The 25,556-nt window shown below is 51.6% G+C and overlaps 1 protein-coding gene across 1 annotated transcript in view; it reads left to right on the top strand.

Annotated features, from left to right (window-relative positions):
• LOC125756166 (uncharacterized) overlaps window positions 1-25,556 on the top strand; it is a 119,197-nt gene that overhangs the window by 45,526 nt on the left and 48,115 nt on the right. The window contains exons 7-8 of the mRNA XM_049420204.1: window positions 15,619-15,769; window positions 24,630-24,824. Coding sequence (XP_049276161.1) covers window positions 15,619-15,769; window positions 24,630-24,824 — 346 coding nt within the window. The remainder of the gene's footprint in view (window positions 1-15,618; window positions 15,770-24,629; window positions 24,825-25,556) is intronic.

Here is a 25,556-nt window from a genome sequence, read left to right as displayed (position 1 = left end):
TACGAATATTACAAAGTGTTCAGGCCCAAGCGCTCCGAATTTGCCTAGGCTTGCCTCTTAGCGCATCGACGGTGGCTTCTATAGCGATCGCCAGAGACCACCTCGTCAAGACACACATTGACGTTGAAACAATCAGGACACATATAAGACATCTTGCTCGGACTCCCCGCCACCACCTAGCCTCTTTACCAGCATACAGACCATGCACCTCTTTTTGCCGAAAGGTAGCTACGTATCGCGAGTCTTTACCGACATGCTTTACGCCCGCCTCGAGACCTTCGATTCCTCCGTGGTGCCTGACAGCCTATCATCAGCCTGACGATCCCTGGCATCCGTAAAAAGGCAGACACGTCGTCACTGGCTCTTAAACAGCTCGCTTTGCTCCTGCTATATGAGAAGTACCAAGGCTCAATGCACGTATACACCGACGACTCCGTTATGACGAACAGCTCAACCGCAGCTGTCGTGATACCTATGAAAGCCACAACAATCAAATTTAAGACCTCTCACCTTACGACATCGACAGCAGCAGAGCTCGCAGCGCTTCTTGCCGCATTACATTTCACTACTGATGAACGGGCACAAAAATGGACAATCTTCAGTGACTCAAAGGCGGCACTACAATCACTTCTGTCACCTTTACGCCGCGGCCCGCTCGAGCAACTGGTATTTGAGGTTGCAGAAGGGACGCACCATTTAATTGCGAAAGGCCACGAAATAACTTTTCAATGGCTACCAAGTCACTGTCGCATTATCGGCAATGAACGGGCCGATCAAGCTGCCCGTTCAGCCCATACAGAAAACAGTCAAATAACAATACCGCTCTCTAGGATTGACTTCAGTAAGGTGACTTGTTGGGCGCTGACGCTAGGATTGACGCTGCATGGGAGCTCCGCTTGCTTGCTCGTCAATGCACCACGTCGCAATGGAACGAGCCGCACTTCAAGCATGCGCGACTATATTCCCTGGACCAAACTCTCAGCCTTCAAATACTTTCAGGCCTCCGCCGAGGTGACGCTACCGTTCTGTGCAGGTTAGTGTTGGGTGTTGCATTTACACACGCGTACGCGTGCCGCATAGGAATGGCCGACACCGCATCATGTGACGACTGCGGCAGTGATGAAACTATTCAACACGTTCTGTGCGACTGCCCACAGTACTGTTCACAGAGACAGTCACTTTGCAACGCGCACGACAAATTTAACGACCGTAGTCTGTCGGAAGAAAGAATCCCGCGCCATCGACCGGACCCACCGTCACAGAAAAAGGCTGTGCAAGCGCTACTGCGCTTTCTGCGTTCAACCGGTCTCTCAGAACGGCTCTGACTGGAACGTCTTGCGTGTGTGTGCATGTGTGTGTGTGTGTGTGTGTGTGTGTGTGTGTGTGTGTGTGTGTGTGTGTGTGTGTGTGTGTGTGTGTTTTTCGTTTTCATTTTATCTAAATATCTCTGTGTCCCCTTTCCTACCCCTGTTTCCCCACCCCTGTGCAGGGTAGCAAACCGGTCACTCGCGCCAGGTTAACCTCCCTGCGTTTCCTTTTCATATATATATATATATATATCTCTCTTGTGGATTGGGATCACGCGGACGGAGAGAGTGATTTTTCGTCCACTTTAATTAATTTCAATTTACGCCATAATTATTACACTACAGTTAAAAACAACAATTATTGTGCTGTTTCTGGTCTAACTGTCTGTTGGATTCATTTGGTGGCGCCTAACGTAGGAACCAGCCCCTCGCCAAAATTCCTCTTGTAGTGCTCGTCCATGTGGTTTCTGAGTGGGTGCGTGCCCTTGTTGCGCCGTCCTTTTGCGAGAAACTGCACGGAACTATCGCGACACATTGACGTCTAATTAGCCGTGCGCTAGACGTTGGCTTCGCGCGAGCGAACGACCTCGATGGACGCCGACGGCCAGTGCCCCGTACGTGCGTCGAAACAAAAAAATAAAAAAATAGTTGAGAGTGTGCACACGTATAAAAGGGGTATGAAGTAACATCGAGCGGCAAGTCTCCGCAGAGCGTGTCATAAATACGTCAAGCGAAAACCGAGGTCTCAACCTTTTTTGTGCATGTAGAGGTTGGTTACATGTGCGCACGTCCTCACCAATACGTGTGCGCTCAGCAGGCATTCGCGTAGCGGCGCAGCGTAGACATTGAAGGTTCGTTGCTGTATTCGTGGCCGAGAGCCGCCGCTTGAAGGTCTCCTCACGCCGGACAAGGTAAGACGTTGAAGAGCTATCAGCTTTTTTATTCTCGTAATCTCGCGATAAAAAGTTTATTTTTCATGCTTCATATATCTACAGGGCGGCACGGAGCCAACTGAAAATTTTTAATTAGTCACATATTATATGCAGAAGCAAGGAAAGAAATAAGAAAAAGAGTCTACAAATACGACCAAATATGCCAGTCATTCATCACCGATTGCAAGGTTATTTTTAGATGCGAAGCAGCTTATGCGCTGGGCTTTGTCCGTAGTTCCATTGGCGACCGCCCGCTTTCTAAAACCTACCATAGCCATCTGTAACATATTGAGCGCCCGCTCGCGTCAAGGAGAAGTCGTCTTCGTCTTGTTCTTCGACCGCCTTGATGATGATACGTGCAGAGCACTTTAGTGGCCCGGGCTGCCGTATGCTGTCCAAGCTTAGCGTAACGCAGACAAAACCACGTGTGCTGGCAGGCGCTAGCGCGTTCGGGCCTGTGTAAGGGGCTGGGTAAGACGCTGTGGCCTCTCCCCCTTACACTCTCTCAGCAATCACGCGATGGCGTCGGGGAACGAGATTCTGCAGACGCGCGATGAACCCGCGTGGCATGCTCCAACAAGAGTTCGTGACGAGTAACAGCAACAGCAACTAGAGTGCATTCATGGTGTGCTCCACATGCAAGGACGCGTTAACATCGGGCAAGCTGCCCGTGATGAACGGAACTTTAAGTCGACCCATGCGCTCCTTCGCATCCCCACATGGTTCCCTTTAGTGGGAGATGGTGAAATTTTTTTTGAAAACTACACCAAGCAGCTGCATCCTCCGTTTTGCATTAATGCATTGTTGCATGGGCGTGCGCACAAGAAGTGCAGGGAGGGCGCACCCCTGATCACCTAAGGAGGGGGCGCAATGTATGCCCCATAGTCTAAAACCTGACACGTCATTGGTTAGAGTACAGGCTTAAGGCCACGCAGGTTTTTTGACGATAATGGCGGCCGAAGGCCCCTGATAATTGCATTCCATGAAATGTTACCGTCTTTACTCCCGGAATATAAGGAACCAAAGGCAGGCCATTGCGAGAAGCACCTCATCGCTTCATTGTTATTTTCTTCATCCATTGCGAAGCGTGTTGTCTTTTGGACTGGACTAAAGAAGGGAAGAGGGGGTCTTTGGACCCCTAAGGGAACCCTGCGCACTGCCATGCGTTGTTGCAAACATCTCGCGAAGTTGCCGCACACGCGCCTTCGTAGGTCTTCGTAAATGGCTGCAAATTTGTCGAAATTTCCGGAGCCCTTCACTATGGCGTCTCTTATAATCATATCATGGTTTTGGGACGTTAAACCCCACCAATTAATATTAACTTCGCTCTCTTTTTCTTGGCCTTCGGAATCTCTGCTTTTAATAACGACTTTGAAGTGACGCGCTGTAAGTGCTGGTGCACGTAGATAAATGTGAGAAGAACGAATGCTAAGCACACGCGCTGCCTCGAACGGCAGTTCTTAAGATGTAGCCTATATACTTTATATCTTGAGTGACGCGCTCCAGTTGATGGGAAAGTGAAAGTGTGCGGCGGTAAAGGCTGCATGCTTTTTGATAATGCTCACGAAATGCCTTTTCGTGCATAGGTGACACGCGCTCATGTGCTGCCTTTCTACCTAATAGTAGCGACAACAAATATTAGGGTTTAACACACGCTAAACTACGAAGTGGGTTAGAAAGGACGCCGTAGTATAAAGAAAAAAAAACAAAAAAACGAGGAAATATTTCGGAGTTCTACTTTTGTTTTGCTTCTTCCCGAGGAAATGGAGAAGCCCTAGTACGATCTTTCCTCAGTATTTTTCTTCATAACAACTAAAAAACGCACCTTATATACGGAATACGTGAGCCGCAATTCTGTCGCATCAGCTGGTTAGCCTTGAAGAGGCGGGTACTGAACGCACGAGTGACATGAAAGATTAATGATAAAAGCTCATTTTGCTGTCGTAATATATCACACATGAGTGCACGCTGCAATGACAACATCGAAACGCTAACTGCGAGAGAATTTTATGCTGCATGAAAGGTCCAGCTTCAGATGATATACAGTAGATGCAGAAGGAGTCGGAGGATCCTCCGAGCAAATTGTTTACACTTAAAGTACAAGCAGAAGCTCGCGACGCACTTTTGATAACGAAACTGAACTTCGCGCTTAAGGGGCCATGAACACTTGCGGCGAAATGCAGCGATGTTTTTGTTTACCATTCTCAGCACTCTGCCGACACACACTCACACGCACGCAATAATAAAGGTCACCGGGTCCCTTAAGCTAACGATAAGGAAAGAACTGGCGAGAGCTTATGCTCTTCGAAGCGCTCTTAATTCACTGTAATCATTCTTAACTCACATTATTGTACGTTGATTTAGAATGAACTACCTTGACTTTCTTCATTATGCACAACTAATGATACCGACAGACAATTAAGCTAAGGAAAGCATATGAGACTTAATTCGAAGGTTGTGGGTTCGCATCCCACCGACGGAGACGATGACTTTTCGTCCACTTTAATTTTCTTTCAGTGTAAGTGGGAACCATTATAATAGAGTTTAGAAACCACCAATAATGTCCCCTATGCTTTCCTTGGCTTAATTGTCCGTGGGTTTCATTAGATCCCCACTTAAGTCGCTTGTGATTCCCCCTTCATCCACACTTTTGGGAGTTGATTGATTCTCGATTCACTTGATTCGTTTTAGTGCACGTTGGTTATCGCATTAATGTACAGGGGGAATGGAAAGAAATTCGAATAGCGCGGCGCGCTGTTTTCATCGCGATCTGACCTTGGTGGCAATAAAACGGCGCTAGAGTGGCCCTTGATTGCATCATAGATGTCTCTGGTGACCTTTTGTTGCCATCCAGGCTACAACCGCTTGAACAGAAATGCGAAACAGCAGAGAGTGTAGATTCCGCACTGTTCGCGTTTCTTTCCATCGCCCAAATACGTTGATTCACTGCTGATTCACTTCAATGGACGTTAACTTAAGCTTAGGCTCCTTAATTATATCTTGAATCACACTTAATTCACTTAATTCATTCTTGATTCGCTCTAACGAGCGGTGATTTACTTTGAATTCACTTTAATTTGTACTCCTAATCAATTGGCATAATTACGCCTATATTGACGTTACGGCAATATGGAAACTATGCGTGTTCATGACGCCGCCAAACGACGCTGGACCATAGGCGTGGGTAGAGTTACTATATATGGTACCTTTAGGTAGCATATACCTAAAAGAAGGAAGGAAGGAAACAGAAAAAGGAGAAGGCAGGGAGGTTAACCAGAAACATTTCCGGTTGGCTACCCTACACTGGGGGGTCGGGGAAAGAAAGACGAGAAATAGAGAGGAGGAAAGAGAAAAAAAAAACAGAGAGAGAGAGAAGAGATGCAGTGCATTCACTACAGCGTGCGGGATTGCACCACAAGTCAGAGGCGTTCGCATAAGCCCGTCGTTCTCAAAAAACACAAGAGCGCTTTCACTGCTTTGTGGGCCGTCGAGAGATGTGGACGGTGCTGTAGTAGCACCTGCACGGAAATTGGCCGATCATCCAGTCGCCGCAGTGCGTTGGACAGTACTTGTCTCTGCGAGGAAAAACGAGGGCAGTGGCACAGCAGGTGTTCGATGTCTTCTTCGGTTCCGCAAACATCACACGCCGCGCTGTCCGTCATTCCGATTAACGTTGTATATGCCTTCGTAAAAGCAACTCCAAACCAAAGGCGATAGAGAAGCGAAGCTTCGCGTCGATGAAGGCCGGATGGAGGTTGGAGTTGCAGTGAAGGGTTCAGTTGATGTAGTCTGGTATGTCTGATGCTTGGTACGTTCCACTCCGTAAGTGTGAGACTGCGGGCCAGTTGTCGAATCTGCCTTGCAGCGTCTGTCCTTGAAAGCGGAATTGGGATGATGTTTGCTTCCTGATGTGATGCGCGAGCAGCGTGATCGGCGGAATCATTTCCACTGATTCCACAGTGGCCAGGTAACCACTGGAAGTCAATATCGTGGCCTTTTCGAATTACGTGGTGGTGAAGTTTCACGGTTTCATACGTCAACTGTTCGTGGCATCCTCGTCGGAGAACTGACCGCAGGCACTGTAACGCCGGTTTTGAATCAGAAAACACAGCCCATTTACTTGGTATTTCAGTATCAATAAATTCTAGTGCGCTGCGCACCCCACGTGGGAGGCCTAGGCCAAGGCGCTTAAATTGCTGGTTGACAATAAAGTTTATTCCTCCTCCTCCTCCTGCGCAGAGCCGCGAGTTCTGCCGCCGTAGACGTCGTCGCATGTGAAGTTTTAAGACGCAGAGTTATCCCTTGTGATGGTATAACCACCGCACCACCAGAACTGGACGACGTAGTCGAGCCATCCGTATAGATGTGGACGTGGTTACCGTAGTTTTCGTAGAGTAGGAGCAGGCTCAATTGTTTCAGTGCATGTGTCGGTAGGTCTGACTTCTTCTGCACTCCCGGAACCGTTAGGTGAACTCGTGGGCGGCTCAAGCACCACGGAGGGAACACTGGCTTAGACGCAGGTTCGTACCCCGCAGTAATACCTAAAAGAAGCATACACAGTAACTCTAGGCGTGGGCAGGGGGGTGCAACAGTACGTACCAGACAGGTATCCAACAGTCGTCTCTAAACGTCATAATGGAATAACAAGAGGATAAAGTGTTTTAGATGCGAAGGAGCTCTTTGACTCACGTGTGTAACGCCGTACGTTACGTGCGTCCGTACGAATGCGCCGCAACGCGTTCCCCACGCCGTAGGTGTTGCAGCGTTGCCAAGTGGGTCACGCCACAGCTTTGCGTTGACGTCACGCTCCGCTTGCACGCTTCCCTCGCAGGTGCGCGCTGACGTCACTCTCTCCCTCACCCGCAGCATGCTCGCCGTAGCACCCGCAGGTGCCGGCTGCTCCGCCCGCTCGCAACACCTCTGAACGTGTCACTTCTCTCTCGCTTCACCCGTGGTAGTCAAGGCGAAACGCGCGCCTGCTCCGGTCCAGCGCCCGTGTCTCGACTCTGAAGAAACAACGACTATGAAGTCTTGCCAAACGCTTTAATGAAACTTACACGAAACCCAACCCGCCTCCCGTGTCCTTGCGTTTCAAACAAACGTTTACTCGAGTAAACGCTACACCGAGTTTCGCTTCAAACCGTTCTTCCAGCACCCAAGTCGACGCCCGTTTCAACCGGGTCAACGCCGTGCGCACCGTTGCTGCTTCGCATCCCATCAGGGTTCCCTTCGGGGAGATGGTCCAAGTTTTTAAAGACGATAGAAACAAGATGGCTTTTAAGGGCTCGTCTTTGTTTGTTAGACACAATATTAATGAGAACTAATGGCTCGTTCACACCGGCGACTAGCAACGGTCGCGCGACAATTTGCGACTGGCCGTCGAAAAGCGACTCAAAGCGACCGATGTTCACACCTGCGTGCGACCTATATGCGTCGCCATGTAGAATTCACGTCTGCTCGTATACAGCTTGCATTGCCGTTGCCCCGTAATTTAAGCTGACGTCCTGTTCCTGCGCATCTTATTGGTTCAGCGGTTTGCGACTGCCGTCGCGCGACTGAAAAATCGAGCAGCGAGCGACTGAGCCAAAGCAGTCGCTTTGCGACCAAAACGGCCATTTGCGACCGTTTGCGACCAGTCCCTCTGCGACTAACTTAGCCGCGCGACCGTTGCTAGTCGCCGGTGTGAACGAGCCTCAGACAGTAATGCCAAGGAAAGTATAGGAGATATTGTTTGTAATAATCGGGATGTAAATATGAAGAAAGTAAACTGGACGAAAAGATAACTTGCCGCCGGCAGGGACCGAACCTGCGACCTTCGAATAACACGTCCGATGCTCTACCCGTGATCTACGGCGGCGGTCATCCCCCCGTCCATTTAATAGGGTATATATGTGCAATAAACCTGGGAGTTAGTCAGCGACGATCGCAGCCATGGCGGCGAGTGTGGAATACTCTTTTTTCTGCCTTTTTGGCGTCACGTAGCACGTGACGATAGTCTTTCTTGGGGAACTTAAACGAAGAAATTTTGGTCTGTCTGTCTATCTTTCCATTTGTCTGTCTGTCACCCGATACATCCACCTGGCCAAAGTTTAACTACTTTCTGAACGCCCAGCTATCTTGAACTGGTAGCGGGGTCCATACTTGAGAACACTGTCGATAAAAAAGCGAATATTACGCACATTTGAGGCTCAACAACGATATAAAAGTATTAGGCGATGCGTTCCTTTACTAGAAAATACATAGATACGTAATTCTAAAGACCCTAGTGTTTCTTAGGCTGCGCTGAAAATGCGACGCTATGAGCCAGATGCGGCGATTCAACATAGAGGAGGAGGACTCATGTAGTACGGCCGGCATAAGACTATCAAATTTCGACGACATTTGCAGCGAAGTACGCAGATACGTGGCCAATTCTTTTAGGGGCGAAGCTCCTTAAGCCGGCACCCGTTCGTCCCTCGTCGTGCTCGTAGTAGTGAGTAACAAGTCTTACCCTTTGACCTCCAAGGTGGTGCCGGTGGGAGATTTCTCCTGTGCGTTGTTGAACAATAAAAAATTCGCAGCGTGCGCGTTAACTAAAAGCCGAATTCTTCTGTCTCTGTAGAAGTGTAAGTGTTAGCTAAAAGCCGACTTCTTCTGTCTCTCATTCCCATTAGCAGCCATTGTTTACCTCCAAGGTAGTGCCTGGTGAGATTTCTCCTGTGCGTGATTAAACAATAAAAATTTTGTTCAAAACGCCGTTGATTGATGAAATAAACCAACGAAAGACGCCAGATGTTTTGTAAAAACAAAACGAAAGAGCGCCAGATGTTTCTAAAGCAAAACGAAAAAGACGCCAGCTGCTTAATGAAAGACGCAAGGTGTTTTCTAAAGCAATGGTTTTCTAAACAATGAAAATTCACAGCGTACATGTAAAATTAAAGTGAGCTGCAAGTCGTCATAACTCATCGAACCTTTAGTATAAACGCGCCCGATCTCACGTCGGTGATCATGTACTGGGCAGAATTCACGGAAGATTCACGGTTTACCGATGAACCTCCGCAGCTTCGCCCACTCATCATCATTCACTCCGTGGATATGCTGTGATTTTTTTCGAGATCACTGTATGTGTCGTGTGCCGTTATAATTTCCGACACATTATTATTTTTTGAAAAAGGGTACGTGTGTAGTTTCTGACTTCATACAATTTCTTCAGTTCCTCATATCTGATCAATGCGTCCAAAAGATGTATTTTTATTAATCATATTGTCACGGGCGTGAGAATACCCTCAATTAAGAAAGAAAGAATGAAATGTATTTACAAGATATACACCGGGAGTCCTTCAGCCAAGATGGCGGAACACCAACAACAACAACGCGAGCGCTCTTGCGATCGTCGTCTTCATCGACTCGATGGAGCATTCCTGCTTGTTTGTCACGGCTTGTAACATATAGCCCCCGCCGCTGGGAGCGCCGTCCCGGCGCTTAGGGAAGAGTACGATCGTGGGCGGAGAAGTACGGCTTCAGACGGGATACGTGCACAATTTCTGTAGAGGGGACAGACGACGACGATGCACTGTCCAACGGGGCGATCTCATACGTGACGTCAGTAAGCTGGCGCAAGACCTTATACGGCCCGGAATAGCGGGAGAGGAGCTTCGATGACAGACCAACGTGGCGGCAAGGTGTCCAGAGCAGGACCAACGATCCTGGGGAGTAGGACACGGCCCGGTGATGGCTGTCGTAGCGAGACTTTTGAGACAGCTGCGAGGCAGAAAGACGATCCCGTGCGATCTGGCGAGCTGTTTGAGCTCGAACAGTTGCATCGCGGGCGTACTCTGTAGGAGTGTAGGTATCTGATGGTAGGAGAGAGTCAAACGGTAAAGTGGGATGGCGGCCATACAAGAGATAGAAGGGGGAAAAGCCAGCAGTATCGTGGCGTGACGAGTTGTAGGCGAACGTCACGTAAGGCAGAGTGTTATCCCAATCTCGGTGGTCCGCAGAAACATACATAGATAGCATTGTGGTCAGCGTGCGATTGAGGCGCTCAGTGAGTCCATTAGTTTGCGGGTGGTATGCAGTGGTGAGCTTATGACGCGTAGAACACGAGCGAAGAATGTCGTCGACGACCTTTGAGAGAAATGAGCGACCACGGTCGGTCAGCAGTTGACGTGGAGCTCCATGGTGGAGAATGACGTCGTGCAGCAGAAAGTCCGCGACATCAGTTGCACAGCTTGTCGGTAGTGCTCGCGTGATAGCATATCGTGTCGCATAGTCAGTAGCGACAGCAATCCACTTATTCCCACTCAGCGACGTTGGAAATGGTCCGACGAGATCGAGGCCGACGCGGTAGAACGGGTCGGCAGGAATGTCTATTGGTTGAAGTGTGCCGGGCGGCGACAGCGAAGGACGCTTATGGCGTTGGCAGGACTCGCAAGATGCAACGTATCGGCGCACAGAACGGTAAAGGCCTGGCCAGAAGAATCGACGCCGTACGCGATCATACGTGCGGGCTGTTCCGAGGTGTCCGGCGGTTGGGGCGTCGTGAAGCTGTTCAAGAACAGTAGAGCGGAGCGTTGCGGGAAGAACTAGTAGAAGCTCTGGGCCTTCGGAGCTCATGTTACGCCGGTAGAGAATGCCATCACGGAGCACGAACAAGTCGAGGGACGGGTCGGAGTCGTGAGAACGTAGACCTTGGATGATGGACCGCAGATTGGCATCACTGAGCTGTTCACTGCGTATGTCGGTGAGGTCAGAGATGGCGAAAACGCAGGCGTCTGAATCATGCGCCGACAGGTCAGGGGGATCTACAGGATTACGAGATAGACAGTCAGCATCCTGGTGCAGTCGGCCAGACTTGTAGGTGACGTCAAAGCTATATTCTTGAAGCTTCAAAGCCCAACGCCCAAGTCGTCCAGTAGGATCTTTGAGGGACGACAACCAGCACAAAGCGTGGTGATCTGTGATCACGGAAAAGGGGCGGCCAAACAAGTATGGTCGGAATTTGCCGACAGCCCAAACAAGTGCGAGGCACTCGCGCTCAGTGATCGAAAACTTGCACTCGGATGAGGAAAGGAGGCGACTGGCGTAGGCGATGACGCGATTTTTCCCTTGCTGCCACTGAGCGAGAGCTGCGCCAATGCCATGTCCGCTGGCGTCGGTGCGAACTTCAGTGGGTGCTGACGGGTCAAAATGGGCTAAGATGGGCGGGGAGGTAAGCAACGTAGTAAGTTTGCGAAACGCATCAGCTTGTTGGGGACCCCAAGAAAACGGCATATCCTTCCTCAGGAGTTGTGTCAAAGGCCGACCAATGTGGGCGAAGTTCTTGACAAAACGTCGAAAATAAGAACATAGGCCGACAAAGCTGCGTACATCTTTCGTGGAACGTGGTATGGGGAAGTCTTTGACGACCCGAATTTTGTCAGGATCAGGTTGGACGCCTTGAGCACTGACGAGGTGGCCGAGCACCGTGATTTCTCGGCGGCCAAAACGGCATTTGGAAGAGTTCAGCTGGAGACCTGCGCTCCTGAAAACTTCAAGAACTGCCGACAGGCGGCTAAGGTGGCTTTCGAACGTCGGTGAGAATACGATGACATCATCGAGGTAACAAAGGCACGTGGACCATTTGTACCCACGTAGCAGGGAGTCCATCATCCTTTCAAACGTAGCCGGGGCATTGCATAAACCAAAGGGCATTACTTTAATCTGGAAAAGTCCGTCCGGTGTCACAAATGCTGTTTTTTCACGGTCTTGGTCATCGACAGAAATCTGCCAGTATCCCGACCTCAAGTCGATAGAGGAGAAGTAGGCAGACCCATGTAGGCAGTCGAGAGCATCGTCAATCCTTGGCAACGGGTAGACGTCCTTACGCGTGACCTTAAGTGCCGGTAGTCTACGCAGAAGCGCCAGCTGCCGTCCTTCTTTTTTACGAGCACGACTGGTGATGCCCATGGACTACAGGATGGTTCAATGACGTCCTTCGTGAGCATTTTATCAACTTCACGCTGTATTACCTGTCGCTCAGCATGGGACACGCGATAAGGACGTCGTCGGATTGGGCTGGCGTCTCCCGTATTGATTTTGTGAGTGACGACCGACGTCTGACCTAAAGGACGGTCGTCAAAGTCGAAGATGTCCCGGAAGGATTCCAAGATACGCTGGATATCGGCTCTCTGTGCTGGAACGAGGTCAGGCGCGATCATCTTGTCAATGTCGCCATCAGCTGGGCTTATTGAGGAACAGAATGAAGCGGGGGAAAAAGAAGCGTCTGCAATGAACGCAGAAACAGAATGGTCAGCAAGAGAAGAGACGTTGGCTAGAGACATGCCATTTGGGATAACTTGCGCACACCAGCTGAAGTTCAGTATCGGTAGAGATGCTCGATTATTCGTGACCGTGAAAACCATGTGAGGAACGGCAAGATTTCTGGCCAGCCAAACGTCAATGGTAGGAGTCAACACATAATCGCCGTCGGAAATAGGAGGACAAGAGCCCAGGGTAACATACGTAACGGCTTGGGGCGCTAGGCGGACGTACTCGATAGAACACAAACGTGGTTGAGGTGTTGCTGGAGCGTCGTAGTAACATGGCAGGTCGAGCTGAAGTAAGCCGGTTCCACAGTCAATAAGGGCAGAGTGGGCGGACAGAAAGTCCATGCCGAGGATGAGGTCATGGCAGCACTTTTCGAGCACGGCAAATAGTACAGCTGTGGAGCGATCAGCAACACTAATACGTGCCGAGCACATCCCTAGCACGGGAAATGTTCCACCGTCGGCGACCTTGATGAGCGGCACCGTGGGCGGCGTTAAAACCTTCTTTAGGCGGCGACGAAGCTCTGAATTCATCACTGATATGTGGGCGCCTGTGTCCACAAGAGCAACAACATGTGCGTCGTCCACTTTAACGTCTATAAGGTTGCGTCGAGTCTGCAGTGTGGTCAGAGGATTTAGCGGGCGAATCGTCGATGCAGCGTCACCTCCGGGAGCAGCATCGTCTAGTTTTCCCGAGACAGGTGGGAAGTCGGCGATGCAGGACGGCGGAATTGGGGTGAGCGAGACGACGGGCGACGAGATTGCGGCGAGCGGGACTGGTGACCATACGGTGATGGTGACCGACGATACGGCATGGAAGAAACCTCATCACTGGTGGACTGAGCTGACTCACGGTGGGGTTGGAATTGACCATCATTTGTCTGTGGGCGACGGTTGGACCCATAGGACGCCTGACGCCAATACCACCGGCTGTTGTAATAGCGGGCCACGTGGCCAATACGACGGCAGTTGAAGCAAATGGGCCGGTCGTCAGCAGTCCTCCACTCGGCGGGATTGCCAGGAAGCACCGACCTCTGGCCTTGGGCGTACGAAAGTGGTGGACGACGGTCATTCGATCGGGAGGGAGCGGCCGTGCACACGGAGTCCAGGCCAACATTCGAAAGCTCTTGACGAACGATGGCGTGCACTAGTGGTACCATTTGCGAGCCGGAATCACAGGAACGAGAGCACGTGGAGGCAGGAGAGATAGCTTCGAGTTCACGTCGGACTATCTTCGTCACGTGCTCCGCAGTCAGTGGTGCCTGTGGTAGGGGGGCGTCTTCGCACGACCATGTTGCTGCTGTATTTGGAAGTCGAGTAAATTGATGGGCAATACGTCGGCTTTTGGCGGTCTCGAAACGCTGGCACTCACGGATGATGGCATCTACTGTGTCACAGTCCTTGCAGATCAGGAGGTTGAACGCGTCATCCGCTATACCTTTCAAGATATGAGCCACTTTTTCAGACTCCTCCATGCTGTCGTCCGCTTTGCGGCAAAGGGCGAGCACGTCTTGTATATAAGACAGGTAGGATTCATTCGATGTCTGAGCACGAGACGCCAGCTCCTTTTTGGCCGCTATCTTTCTACCAGTCGATTTGCCAAACAGGGCACGCATCTTTTCTTTGCACGCATCCCAGCTGCCAATTTCTGCTTCGTGGTTCTCGAACCACACTTTGGCTGTCCCTTTCAGGTAGAATAGGATGTTCGCCAACATAAGAGTGTCGTCCCAGCGATAATTCTTACTGGTGCGTTCGTACATCGGCAACCATTCTTCGATGTCGACATTGTCAGTCCCGCAAAACGTGCCTGGGTCTTTCAGCTGTGGAAGGACAACTGTCGTCGTGGCGGTTGCCGCTGCAGGGGCCGAACCCTGTTCTGCCATCGTGGGTTCAAACAAGTGTCGGCCGCTTCGGAGCTCCGTTATACCGTGTTGGTACCCCGCACCACCACCAAAATGTCACGGGCGTGAGAATACCCTCAATTAAGAAAGAAAGAATGAAATGTATTTACAAGATATACACCGGGAGTCCTTCAGCCAAGATGGCGGAACACCAACAACAACAACGCGAGCGCTCTTGCGATCGTCGTCTTCATCGACTCGATGGAGCATTCCTGCTTGTTTGTCACGGCTTGTAACAATATTATGACATTTGAAAGGATTTCATTAACGCAATTTCTAGATGTCAGTGCTGTATGTTTCAATAATTGCTTTTACCATGGTAGAGGAGGGCGGCAGTCGCTTTGCAACTACAGATCCTATGGTCTGTGTGTAGATAACTTGTCGTGGTTAGAGCTAGCGTTTATTTACATTAGTGAACTGACTCCGAATGTATGTGTTCTCCTGATTTGTTTTATTACTATAGAGAACAGATATGCAATAAACACCTGCGCAAAAACCTTTAAAATGTTACATACGTATATATCACTGCTATGTAGAGCGTACTGTTTTCTTTTGCTTGGCTTTGCGTTTATGTATTCTCTTAACTTTTTGAGGTTGTATCAGTAGAAGGCAGATAAGCACTGCCCTTTGTAGCTGCTGCTACATTAATATTGACTATCGGCCTACACTACCTTTGGCTACCGGCCCAACAGAATCTTTTGTACACATTCTTGTATCACTGACAAAAAATAACCCAGTTCAATTGAATATGTTTGACTGTTTTGTTGCGACGAGTGCAACAACAGGCAGCGTTGTCGGTCATCGCAGTGAAGGGCCCGTTTGGTAGTACCGCCTTGACTGTAACTGTCCCGCGGAAATAAAGCGCATGCCAATGTCCGTGATCGTATTACCTTCGAAACGTCCCGTGAAATACAAGCCCACTGCGTGGGTCTCACTTTCACTGCTCGCTGCAGCGTCCATGAACCCCTCGCAACCGCTATCGATACCGTGGGCTAAAGAAATGTGTCGCTGTGCAGTAAGCATACAGGATTTTGCGGTTGCGATGCTCTCACCATGTGTCTCCCACCTTATCGACTCGCGGTGTATCTTGCCCCGTGAGCACAAGTAGAACCGTTTTTTTTTAGACGAGACGTTCTCAGTCGCAGGTGGACCTATCATTGGGACGAGACGTGTTCGAGCCTGAGCGATGAAGGTGGAAGTGGCCAGCAAGCGCAAGAACATCCTGGGCGAGGGACCGCACTGGGACGAGCGTAGCGGCACCCTGCTGTACGACGATTTGCGTGGCCCAGAGGTGGTCCGCTACGACCCGCAGACCAGGACCGAAACCGTTATCCTCAAGCTAGGTGGCGTCCTTTTAGCTGTTCCTTTTCTGAAGTGCAAGGTACGTGGCCCTCTATAAGCCACTGAACGGCTCTTGTACGTCTGCCTGCGATATATCATACAAAAGAAATCGATGGCCCCCTTCTTGTTGAAATCTGTGAAGCAACAATGTGTCGGAAGAATGTCTGTTGGTATCTCCACCTCGTCATCGGCGCAATATTCTGAAAGCTCTGAGCCAGTTTTGGCGCGAGACGGAACTAGAGAAGAGACTGTAAATAGTTTTGTAGCGTTAGCTACACTGGCCTAGCCGAGCCAGTTTCGCGCGCCTCCTCAAGAGCCGTGCTGCGCATGCGCGAGGATCAGTGATGTCACGCAGCTGGCGCACCGGAGCCGGCACCTCCCGCGCACTCCGCCGCCGCCACGCGCGACTCGCCGCCGCCGGTCTGCCCATTCCAGAGGAGTGACGTCGTAGCCGTGGCAGACGGACTGGCGCCGGCGCGCGCGCAGCTATTCACCTTCGCTGTGCAGTCGCCGTCTGACACTGCGCTGTAGCCGCTTGATAGCGCTTCTGACTGGCGTTTTCCAGTGTGGTATAGCCGTGGAGAAAGAGAGCGCAAATGCTGCTCAACGGTGCAGAAGAGCAGAGAAGCTTAACTCATCGGATCCCGAATTAGTACGTTGCCTGGTAATTAGCGGTTGAGCGTAGGAAGAATGAACAGAAGAAGGCTAAACGGGCTGCGGAGACACGAAAAGCTAAGAATAATAAGCTGAACCTTTGCTAACGCTACGTATATCCTGACATAGCCGAGCTAAGCCACTGCAACATTTTTCTGACACATAAGGTTTCAACACCACTTTCATCCTCGTCATCAACACATTCTCTCTTTTCCACTCCGTTCCCTTTCCTAACGCTGAATGGCAGGTGAGAAAATTGATTCAGGCCGGCCTCTCTTAGCTTTTCTTTCATAATAGACCTCTCTCCTGTTCTGTAATGGTATGTGTCGTACCGGAGGCCACGGGCGTCTTGGCGAACGGGATCCCGTTCAAAAACTGAACACTCTTACACGAAGCGAACGAAATATGAGGAATCCCATATATATATATATATATATATTGTACAGAAGCATTGGAACGTTGTAATGGGTCGTCCTCTTCAGCGCCTTCTAGTGGGTCGCCCTCTTCCCCTCTTCTCGGAGAGCACGCCCCTCGTGCTCTTGCTCGTGAGAGTCTGCGAGTCTGCGCTCTGTCGTTACTGTCGTCGCTGCGCATCGTCGCCGTCGATCCCGCCGTCAATAAACGCCTTTACAAAGTGGTGGAGAGTGCTGTACCGTCCCCATAACTTCGTTCTCCATCTGATGCCCCTGGAGCTTCGATCCCGTACCGTGCCATCTACCATGCCGCAAGACGCCGCTCAGCAAACGCCGCCTCCTGCCCCGACCGCTTGTCCCGGTGTCCCCCGTATCCGCGACCCTCCTGTCTTCACCGGCGCGGATGGCACCGACGTGGAGGACTGGCTCACGATTTACGAACGGGTGAGTCTCCCCAATAAATGGGACGAAGCAGGCAAGCTGAGCAACTTGGTTTTCTACCTCGCGGGTGTGGCAGGCATGTGGTACAACAACCATGCATCTGATTTCCCGACGTGGTCCGCTTTCAAGACCGCCATCGTCGACGTGTTTGGCCGCCCTGCCGTTCGTAAACTGCAGGCCGAACAGCGTTTGCGAGAACGAGCTCAGCAGGCCGGCGAAACCTTTACCAGCTACATTGAAGACGTCCTCGATTTGTGTAAGAAAGCCGACGCCACCATGTCGGAATCTGACAAGATGCGGCACATTATGAAAGGCATCGACGACGATGCCTTCACGATGCTGCTCGCCAAAGACCCTCGCACAGTGGCGGAGGTCATTAACCTGTGCCAAAGCTACGAGGAGCTGCGCCGGCAGCGCTTGATGACCCGTCGCCCGCCATCACGCGATGCCGATCTCGCAGGCTTGTCGGCAATTCCTGACCACTCCACCTTGCTCGCCGAAATCAAGTCGTTCGTGCGTGAGGAAATTGCGCGCCAGGTCTCTCTGCTGGCTTTCACTCCACCGCAGCATGTTGACCAGCCGCCAACTACACTTCTGCCTCCTCTCCGCCGAGCGATTCAGCAAGAAATCGCGGAGGTCATTCCCGAATACCACCAGCCGCCTCTAGTGCCTGCACCACTAAGCTACGCGCAAGCTGTAGCCAGGCCGCCCCCAGCGATTCCTGTGGCTGGCCCGCGGAGTTACGCCGAAGCCGTCGTCGGACCACAGGCCTTCGACGCGGCTGTGCCGCCTACATACGTCGACGTCGTCCCCAGGCCCCGACTGCTGCCCACAGTGCACTCATATCAGCAGCCGCCTCGTCCATCCCGTTCTGCGACATGGATGGGACCCGCGAACCGCTGGCGCACTTCCGACAACCGCCCCATTTGCTTTGCGTGCGGTTGCGCCGGTCACGTCGCACGCTACTGCAATCGCGTGCAGCCGCCTCGGGTCGCATCAACCCTGACCAGCTCATCAAGCAGCCCTTATTATGACCAAGCGCCGCCTATGTCACCGACGTCCCGCCCCGCACCATCTACCCGCCGTTCACCGTCTCCACGACGTCGCTCACTGTCGCCGATGCGGCCACGTCCGGGCTCACGCGACCAGGAAAACTAGTCGTCGCAGTCCACGAGGCAAGGGCTGCGACGCTATCGAACTGCGAAAGCCCTCAGCGAAGCCCCTCGAACGTGATTGACGTGTTTGTGGACAATGTTCGCGCATCTGCCCTTATCGACACTGGAGCCGCCGTATCCGTTATGGACGCCAAGTTTAGCCGACTACTGCGAAAAGTGACGACGCCGCTTTCCGGGCTCTCCCTCCGTACAGCCAGCGCCCAAAGTATTCACCCAACAGCGGTGTGCACAGCTCGCGTCATTATTCAGGGTGCTCTGTACGCCGTCGAATTGATCGTAATTCCTGCCTGCTCTCACGACGTCATCCTAGGATGGGATTTTCTCTCCCGCCACGACGCCGTCATTCATTGCGCACCAGCCGAAATAGAGCTCTCACCATTCTCTGAATTGGCGCCGGCAGACAGTCCATCGGCTGCGGGCAAGGTACTTGTCAAAGACGACACCAAGGTGCCTGCAAACTCGTCGACGGCGGTGTCAGTGTACTGCGCCAGTCTCTCCGACACCGTTGCACTTCTCTCGCCATCTGACCGTGTTTGCACGAGAAAAGGCATGCTGGTGCCTTTCGCGACCGTGCAAGTCACTCAGGGCAGTACGTCAATTTTTGTTATCAACCCATCTCCGTACAGTGTTATGTTGGTCCGAGGGGAATGTCTCGGCAGCGTGGAACCCCTCGAAGACGCACAAGTTATCGACGAACCAGATAAAATGCACTGCCACAGTTCCAGTACGCTCGGCGCTGTTTCGACGTCTGGTTCATCACCCGCTGATGTCTTTGGTTCCTCCATTGCTGACGACCTTACACAGGTCCAGCGTTCCCAGCTTCTGGGCCTGTTGGACGAATTTCGCTCTTCTTTCGATGTCGCTCAAACTTCTCTCGGCCGCACTTCCGCCGTTACGCATCGCATCGACACTGGCGCCCAGCCGCCACTGCGGCAACGTCCATATCGCGTATCTCCCACAGAACGCCGTGTAATCAACGAGCAAGTCGACGACATGCTTCGACGAGATGTTATTCGACCTTCTAACAGCCCCTGGGCGTCTCCTGTCGTTCTTGTTGCGAAGAAGGACGGTTCTGTGCGGTTCTGTGTGGACTACCGACGACTCAACAAGATCACTCGTAAGGACGTGTATCCACTACCGCGAATAGACGACGCGATTGACAGCCTGCAAGGAGCAGAATTCTTTTCGTCTCTCGATTTGCGCTCAGGGTACTGGCAAGTACCCATGGCTGAGGACGATCGACCGAAGACCGCCTTTGTCACGCCCGACGGCTTGTACGAATTCAACGTCATGCCGTTTGGGCTGTGTAATGCGCCCGCCACCTTTGAGCGCATGATGGATACCGTTCTGCGCAACCTGAAATGGCACACCTGCTTGTGCTACCTCGACGACGTCGTTGTTTTCGCTCCGGACTTCTCAACGCATCTTCAACGCCTGCGGCATGTTTTGACGCGTTTGAGCGACGCCGGTCTACAACTGAATTTAAAGAAGTGCCGATTTGCAGCACGGCAGCTGACAATACTCGGTTACGTCGTGTCCAAGGACGGTATTCTTCCCGATCCAGCCAAGCTTCGGGCCGTGACCGAGTTCCCCAAACCTACGTCCGTCAAAGAACTGCGCAGTTTCGTAGGACTGTGTTCCTACTTTCGGCGCTTCATTCGAAACTTCGCGACCGTCATATCGCCGCTGACGAAGCTCCTCGGAAGTAACGGGTCCCTCAATTCATGGTCGTCAGAGTGCGACGACGCTTTCGCGAAGCTCCGTCGTCTGTTGACGTCGCCTCCCATACTACGCCACTACGACCCTACGGCCCCTACAGAGGTACACACAGACGCCAGCGGTGTTGGCCTTGGCGCTGTCCTTGCGCAGCGCAAACCAGGGTTCCCTGAATATGTCGTGGCATATGCAAGTCGTACGCTCACCAAAGCCGAGACCAATTACACCGTCACCGAAAAGGAATGCCTGGCGATCATCTGGGCCCTTACGAAGTTCCGACCTTATTTGTATGGTCGCCCATTTGATGTCATCACCGACCACCATGCACTCTGCTGGTTGTCATCATTGAAGGATCCATCAGGCCGCCTCGCCCGCTGGGCACTTCGCCTACAGGACTACGATATCCGCGTGCTGTACCGCAACGGACGCCAGCATGCTGACGCCGACGCACTCTCGCGCTCCCCCTTGCCTGACGACAATACCCACAGCTCAATGTCTCACCATGCCGTTTGTTCCATCGACGTTCACACTGTCGCTACCGAACAGCGCAAGGATCAATGGATCGCTTCACTGCTAGACTTGCTCACTGATCCTTCGGCAACACCATCCACTCGCGCGTTGCGTCGTCAAGCCCACCATTTCGCCATTCGCGACGACCTCCTCCACCGACGCAATTACAACGCCGACGGCCGCCAGTGGCTACTAGTAATACCCCGCAGTCTGCGTTCTGAAATATGCGAATCGTTCCACGCTGATCCGCAGTGTGCGCACTCTGGGGTCTCGAAAACATACCACCGCATTCGCCAACGGTACTTTTGGCGAGGCATGTACCGCTACGTGCAGAAGTTCGTTCGCTCCTGCATCGATTGTCAGCGCCGCAAAACTTCAACGCACCAGTCACCAGCAGGTCTGCAACCTTTACCTTGCCCTGACCGGCCGTTTGGGCGTGTTGGCATCGATTTGTATGGGCCACTCCCTCTGACTTCGGCTGGTAACCGCTGGGCCATCGTTGCTGTAGACCACCTTACGCGATACGCCGAAACTGCCGCCCTCCCAGCGGCTACAGCGCGCGATGTAGCCTCCTTTCTGCTCCGCCGGTTCATGCTGCGCCACGGTCCACCCCAGGAGTTTCTCAGCGATCGAGGCCGTGTCTTCCTGTCGGAAGTCGTCGAAGCCATCCTCAAAGAGTGCAACGTTGTTCACCGCAAAACTACTGCTTACCACCCGCAGACGAATGGGCTCACGGAACGCTTTAACCGCACACTCGGCGACATGCTCTCGATGTATATCGCCGCCGATCACACAAATTGGGATTCCATTCTACCTTTCGTCACCTACGCCTACAATACCGCCCCTCAAAGCACCACTGGTTTCTCACCATTTTTCCTATTGTACGGCAGGCACCCGTCGCACACAATCGACACAATCCTTCCATACAAGCCGGATCGATCTGAGTGTGCGCCTATTTCTGCCACAGCCAGACTTGCTGAGGAGTGTCGCGAGCTTGCGAAGACCTTTACTACGCAGGACCAAGAGCGGCAGAAAAGCATCCGCGGTGAGACCAACACTTCTGCACCCACGTTCCTACCTGGAGCACTCGTATGGCTCTCGGTCCCCACCACTGCAACTGGCCTGTCTTCGAAACTGCTGCCCAAATACGAAGGCCCCTACCGTGTCGTCGAATGCACATCCCCGGTCAACTACCTGATTGAACCCATCGACCCATCTTCCGACATGCGCCGTCGAGGCCGCGACATTGTCAACGTGGAGCGCCTCAAGCCCTACCATGACCCGCTCATAGTGACCAGCTGCTAGGTCGCCAGACGGCTCCCTTTTCGTACCCGGGGTAGTTGTACAGAAGCATTGGAACGTTGTAATGGGTCGTCCTCTTCAGCGCCTTCTAGTGGGTCGCCCTCTTCCCCTCTTCTCGGAGAGCACGCCCCTCGTGCTCTTGCTCGTGAGAGTCTGCGAGTCTGCGCTCTGTCGTTACTGTCGTCGCTGCGCATCGTCGCCGTCGATCCCGCCGTCAATAAACGCCTTTACAATATATATATATATATATATATATATATATATATATATATATATATATATATATATATATATACATACACGCACGAACATACATACGGGCGTTTGAACTCCCTTCTCCCCCAAAATTTCTGGCTACGCCCCCGCATTCAGTGTTTCTCGGTGCTTCGTTTCTGTGTTCTCGGTGTTCGTTTCTGTGTTTTGGTGCCGTATGTGTGCGTTGCTGTGATTTCTGGTGTCGTTGTTGCTGTTAACTGTGGTTCTTGCGTGTTTCGCTGTGGTGGACTTACTTTCCTTCTCTCAAACCTCGGGGTTGGCGGCTTCCCTCCACTGCCGCTTCGCTTGCACCTCCTGCTCACGAAACTTGGAGTTTGCAGCTCGACGTTGGTGCTTCCGCTCTCGTGTGAGCTCCCGTTGCCACTCGAACCGTGCGGAGCCCATTCCCCGACGCGCTCTCTGATTGGTCCGCTCCTCCCCCGGCGCGCTGGTCATGTGACCTGCGGATCGCAGCTGCTCTGATACCCTCCTCTCCCCACCACACTTGGTCACGGGATCTAGCTCTGCTCCTGCGTGACGCCGGAAAGCAAAGGGTCGACCTAGAACAGCTTTGCTGAAAATTTTGGTCATATTAAGAATGATGACAATAATTAAGATTGTTGGACCATGGTATTGAGCATCACAGTTGCGCATGGCGACCAAAGCATTTGGCACGGTTTCTGAATCGAGTGACCGTCTGTGACGTCAAGCACGGAACTAGTCCTACATTGGCGGAATCAACGGAAAAAGCTTTCTTCTCTCAGACTATTCTGCTTCCCTGGTGCAGGGTAGCAAACAGGACTCAGACCTACCTTAACGCACGTGTCTTCCATTTATCGTTTTCCTCCTTTTATATGGTCAGAACATGCTTCGATAACGAGTGAGATAAAGCAAAAGGCTTGTTAAATTCTAAACTATTAGACAACGTTTTGTACGAGCATAAACTAGCAACAATCATGTGAATCCTCCCTTTGCCAGCTTTGAAAACTTGTGTTATCTATTAAAGGCGAAAATGAAGGCCAGTACTCTCATTGCTAAATTTTGGGCCTATAGATCAGCACATGAATGTCGGTGTGACGTCATGAATTTCTTTTTTTTTGTATTCTGGCAACGTACGCCGGCACAGCGATATTTCCCAGATTTTGTTTCTTCAAGCCTCTGGCTCCTATACAATGCAACGCAATCCACTTTTTTGTCATTGATAAACGTTACGTGGACCTTAGGAGACACCGTGAAAAATGTATGACGTCACGACGGGTTGTTGCAGGGACATCACTGCGGCGTCGCCACTCGTACTTTCTCTTCGAGCGTTTTTTTAAATTAAATGTGATTTAAGGAGAGGTTGGTGCCTATTCTCACTTACCAAGCGTGTTCTCACAGCAAGAAGGGTGCTTTTTAGCTGCGGTAACTTACGAATACGAGAAATATAGTTTTTAGAGCGAAAGCCTTAGCTGCCTCATCAAACGTGAAAAGTGACCGTGGGCGTCGGCGGCGTAAACACGAGCGATGTAAACAATTATCGTGAAGTGATGACATCACGGGTCCCAAAATATGGGACGTCATCGTGACGTCACTATGATGACGTCATACCATGACATCGTTGCTTGGTCAAACATGAGCCGATCAGGGAGCTGTAACAACATAGCTAGGTGGACTAGTTAGTATCTCATGATTAAGTAAAATCTTTGAGCGCAGTAAACGACGCAGGACCAAGAATAGAAACACACACCACAAGCGCTCACTCGCGAATGAATTTTATTAGAAGAAGGAACGTACATATAAGCGTGCATCGCATCGCGCATGTCACAAGGAGTCACAGGCCAAGGCACGTGTTCAGTGTCTGTTGATAAAATTTAATTCCTTGGTTGGCTATCACATATCGCCGCGTTCTTTGTGATGTGATACGCCTCCTCTTGTACGCGGCGATATGTGTTAGCCAACCATCTCTATCTTTGCATGACAAGGAATTCAATTTTATCAACAGACACTGAACACGTGCCTTGGGTGTAGGCCTGTAACTCCTTGTGACATGCGCGATGCGATGTATGTTTACATGTACGTTCTTTCGTCTAATAAAATTCATTTCCGAGTGAGCGCTTGTGGTGTGTGTTTCTCTTCTCGGTCCTACGCCGTTTATTGCGCTCAAAGATTTTACTTGATCATGGAGGTGCTGCAAGATAATGTGAGACACAGAAAGCTTCATATTCTTTCGATTCCTCCGAAACTACGTTGGGTGAGGAAAGCTTTCGGATGGGATCAGTATAATCGGTTGAGAAGAAAAAAAAAGAGAGGCGTAATTTCGCCTTCGAGTCGTCTTAGGCGAATGCATAAGGGACAGTGTGACTTTTTCTGTTGAGTGTCCCGTTAGTAAGCTGCCAGCTTTTACGCACGCGCAGACGACGAGATCGGCAACATGATCCCGTATGCCGAGGACAACCGGAAGCTGGTGGTGTGCATGGGCAGCGGCGTCTACAAGGTGGACCTGGACACCAAGAAGAAGACGCTGCTGACCGAGATGCTGGACAAGGAGTCTCCCGTCCCTTCACGCATCAACGACGGCAAGTGCGACGCCTTGGGTCGACTGTGGGCAGGTGAGGGCTCTTGTGCGAAGCATCTTAACGGCCACAGAGTTTCCTACAATATTTACTAGAGGGAACTGCGTCGCTGCGATCGTTCAGCCACCATGGAAATGATGGATGGTTAATGAATTTGTCTAGCCTGCGTGCTTGCGGATTCGAACGCACTTGTTGCTGTACTTATTGCTGGGTTTTGGCTTTTGTTTCGGGTAAAAGAATGGCCCGTTGCGCACCTATAGTGAGGTGATTTGATTTGGTCAGCCTCAAAGGGTCAAAGCGGGGCTGCTGAACGTTTCATGAACGTCGTCTTTCGATAAAGTGGCTGCAGGCCGCGCGTAGCCCCTCCCCCCCCCACCCAAAAAAAAGCAAACAAAGCTTAGGCAAATACATGTACTACTGTGATGTTGTTGGTGGCTTCAAGCCTCTTGCACACAAAGAAGATCTCACAGAAACATAGACGCTTTAATGTGGACGTGGGACGGAACTGACGAGCACGTTGCACAAGCACATACACATAACACACACTTCAGTGTACGTCTAGTGAGTAGTGTCTATCGGCGCGCCGACGGCACACTCACACACACACGGCACGTCGACCGCGCGGCGATGCGGTCACCGACGGTGCAGGCGTGCGTCGGGACGAAGGCGCGGCACCGGGTGGTCTGGAACGTCGCCCAGCACAGTAGCGGCCCAGGATACGGCTCGGCAGCACCGAAACGGGCCGACGCCCTTGGTGTACAGGACCCA

The sequence above is a fragment of the Rhipicephalus sanguineus genome, chromosome 10 (assembly GCF_013339695.2).
Source record: "Rhipicephalus sanguineus isolate Rsan-2018 chromosome 10, BIME_Rsan_1.4, whole genome shotgun sequence".
NCBI lineage: Eukaryota > Metazoa > Arthropoda > Arachnida > Ixodida > Ixodidae > Rhipicephalus > Rhipicephalus sanguineus.
This window is presented reverse-complemented; position numbering and strand designations above follow the sequence as displayed.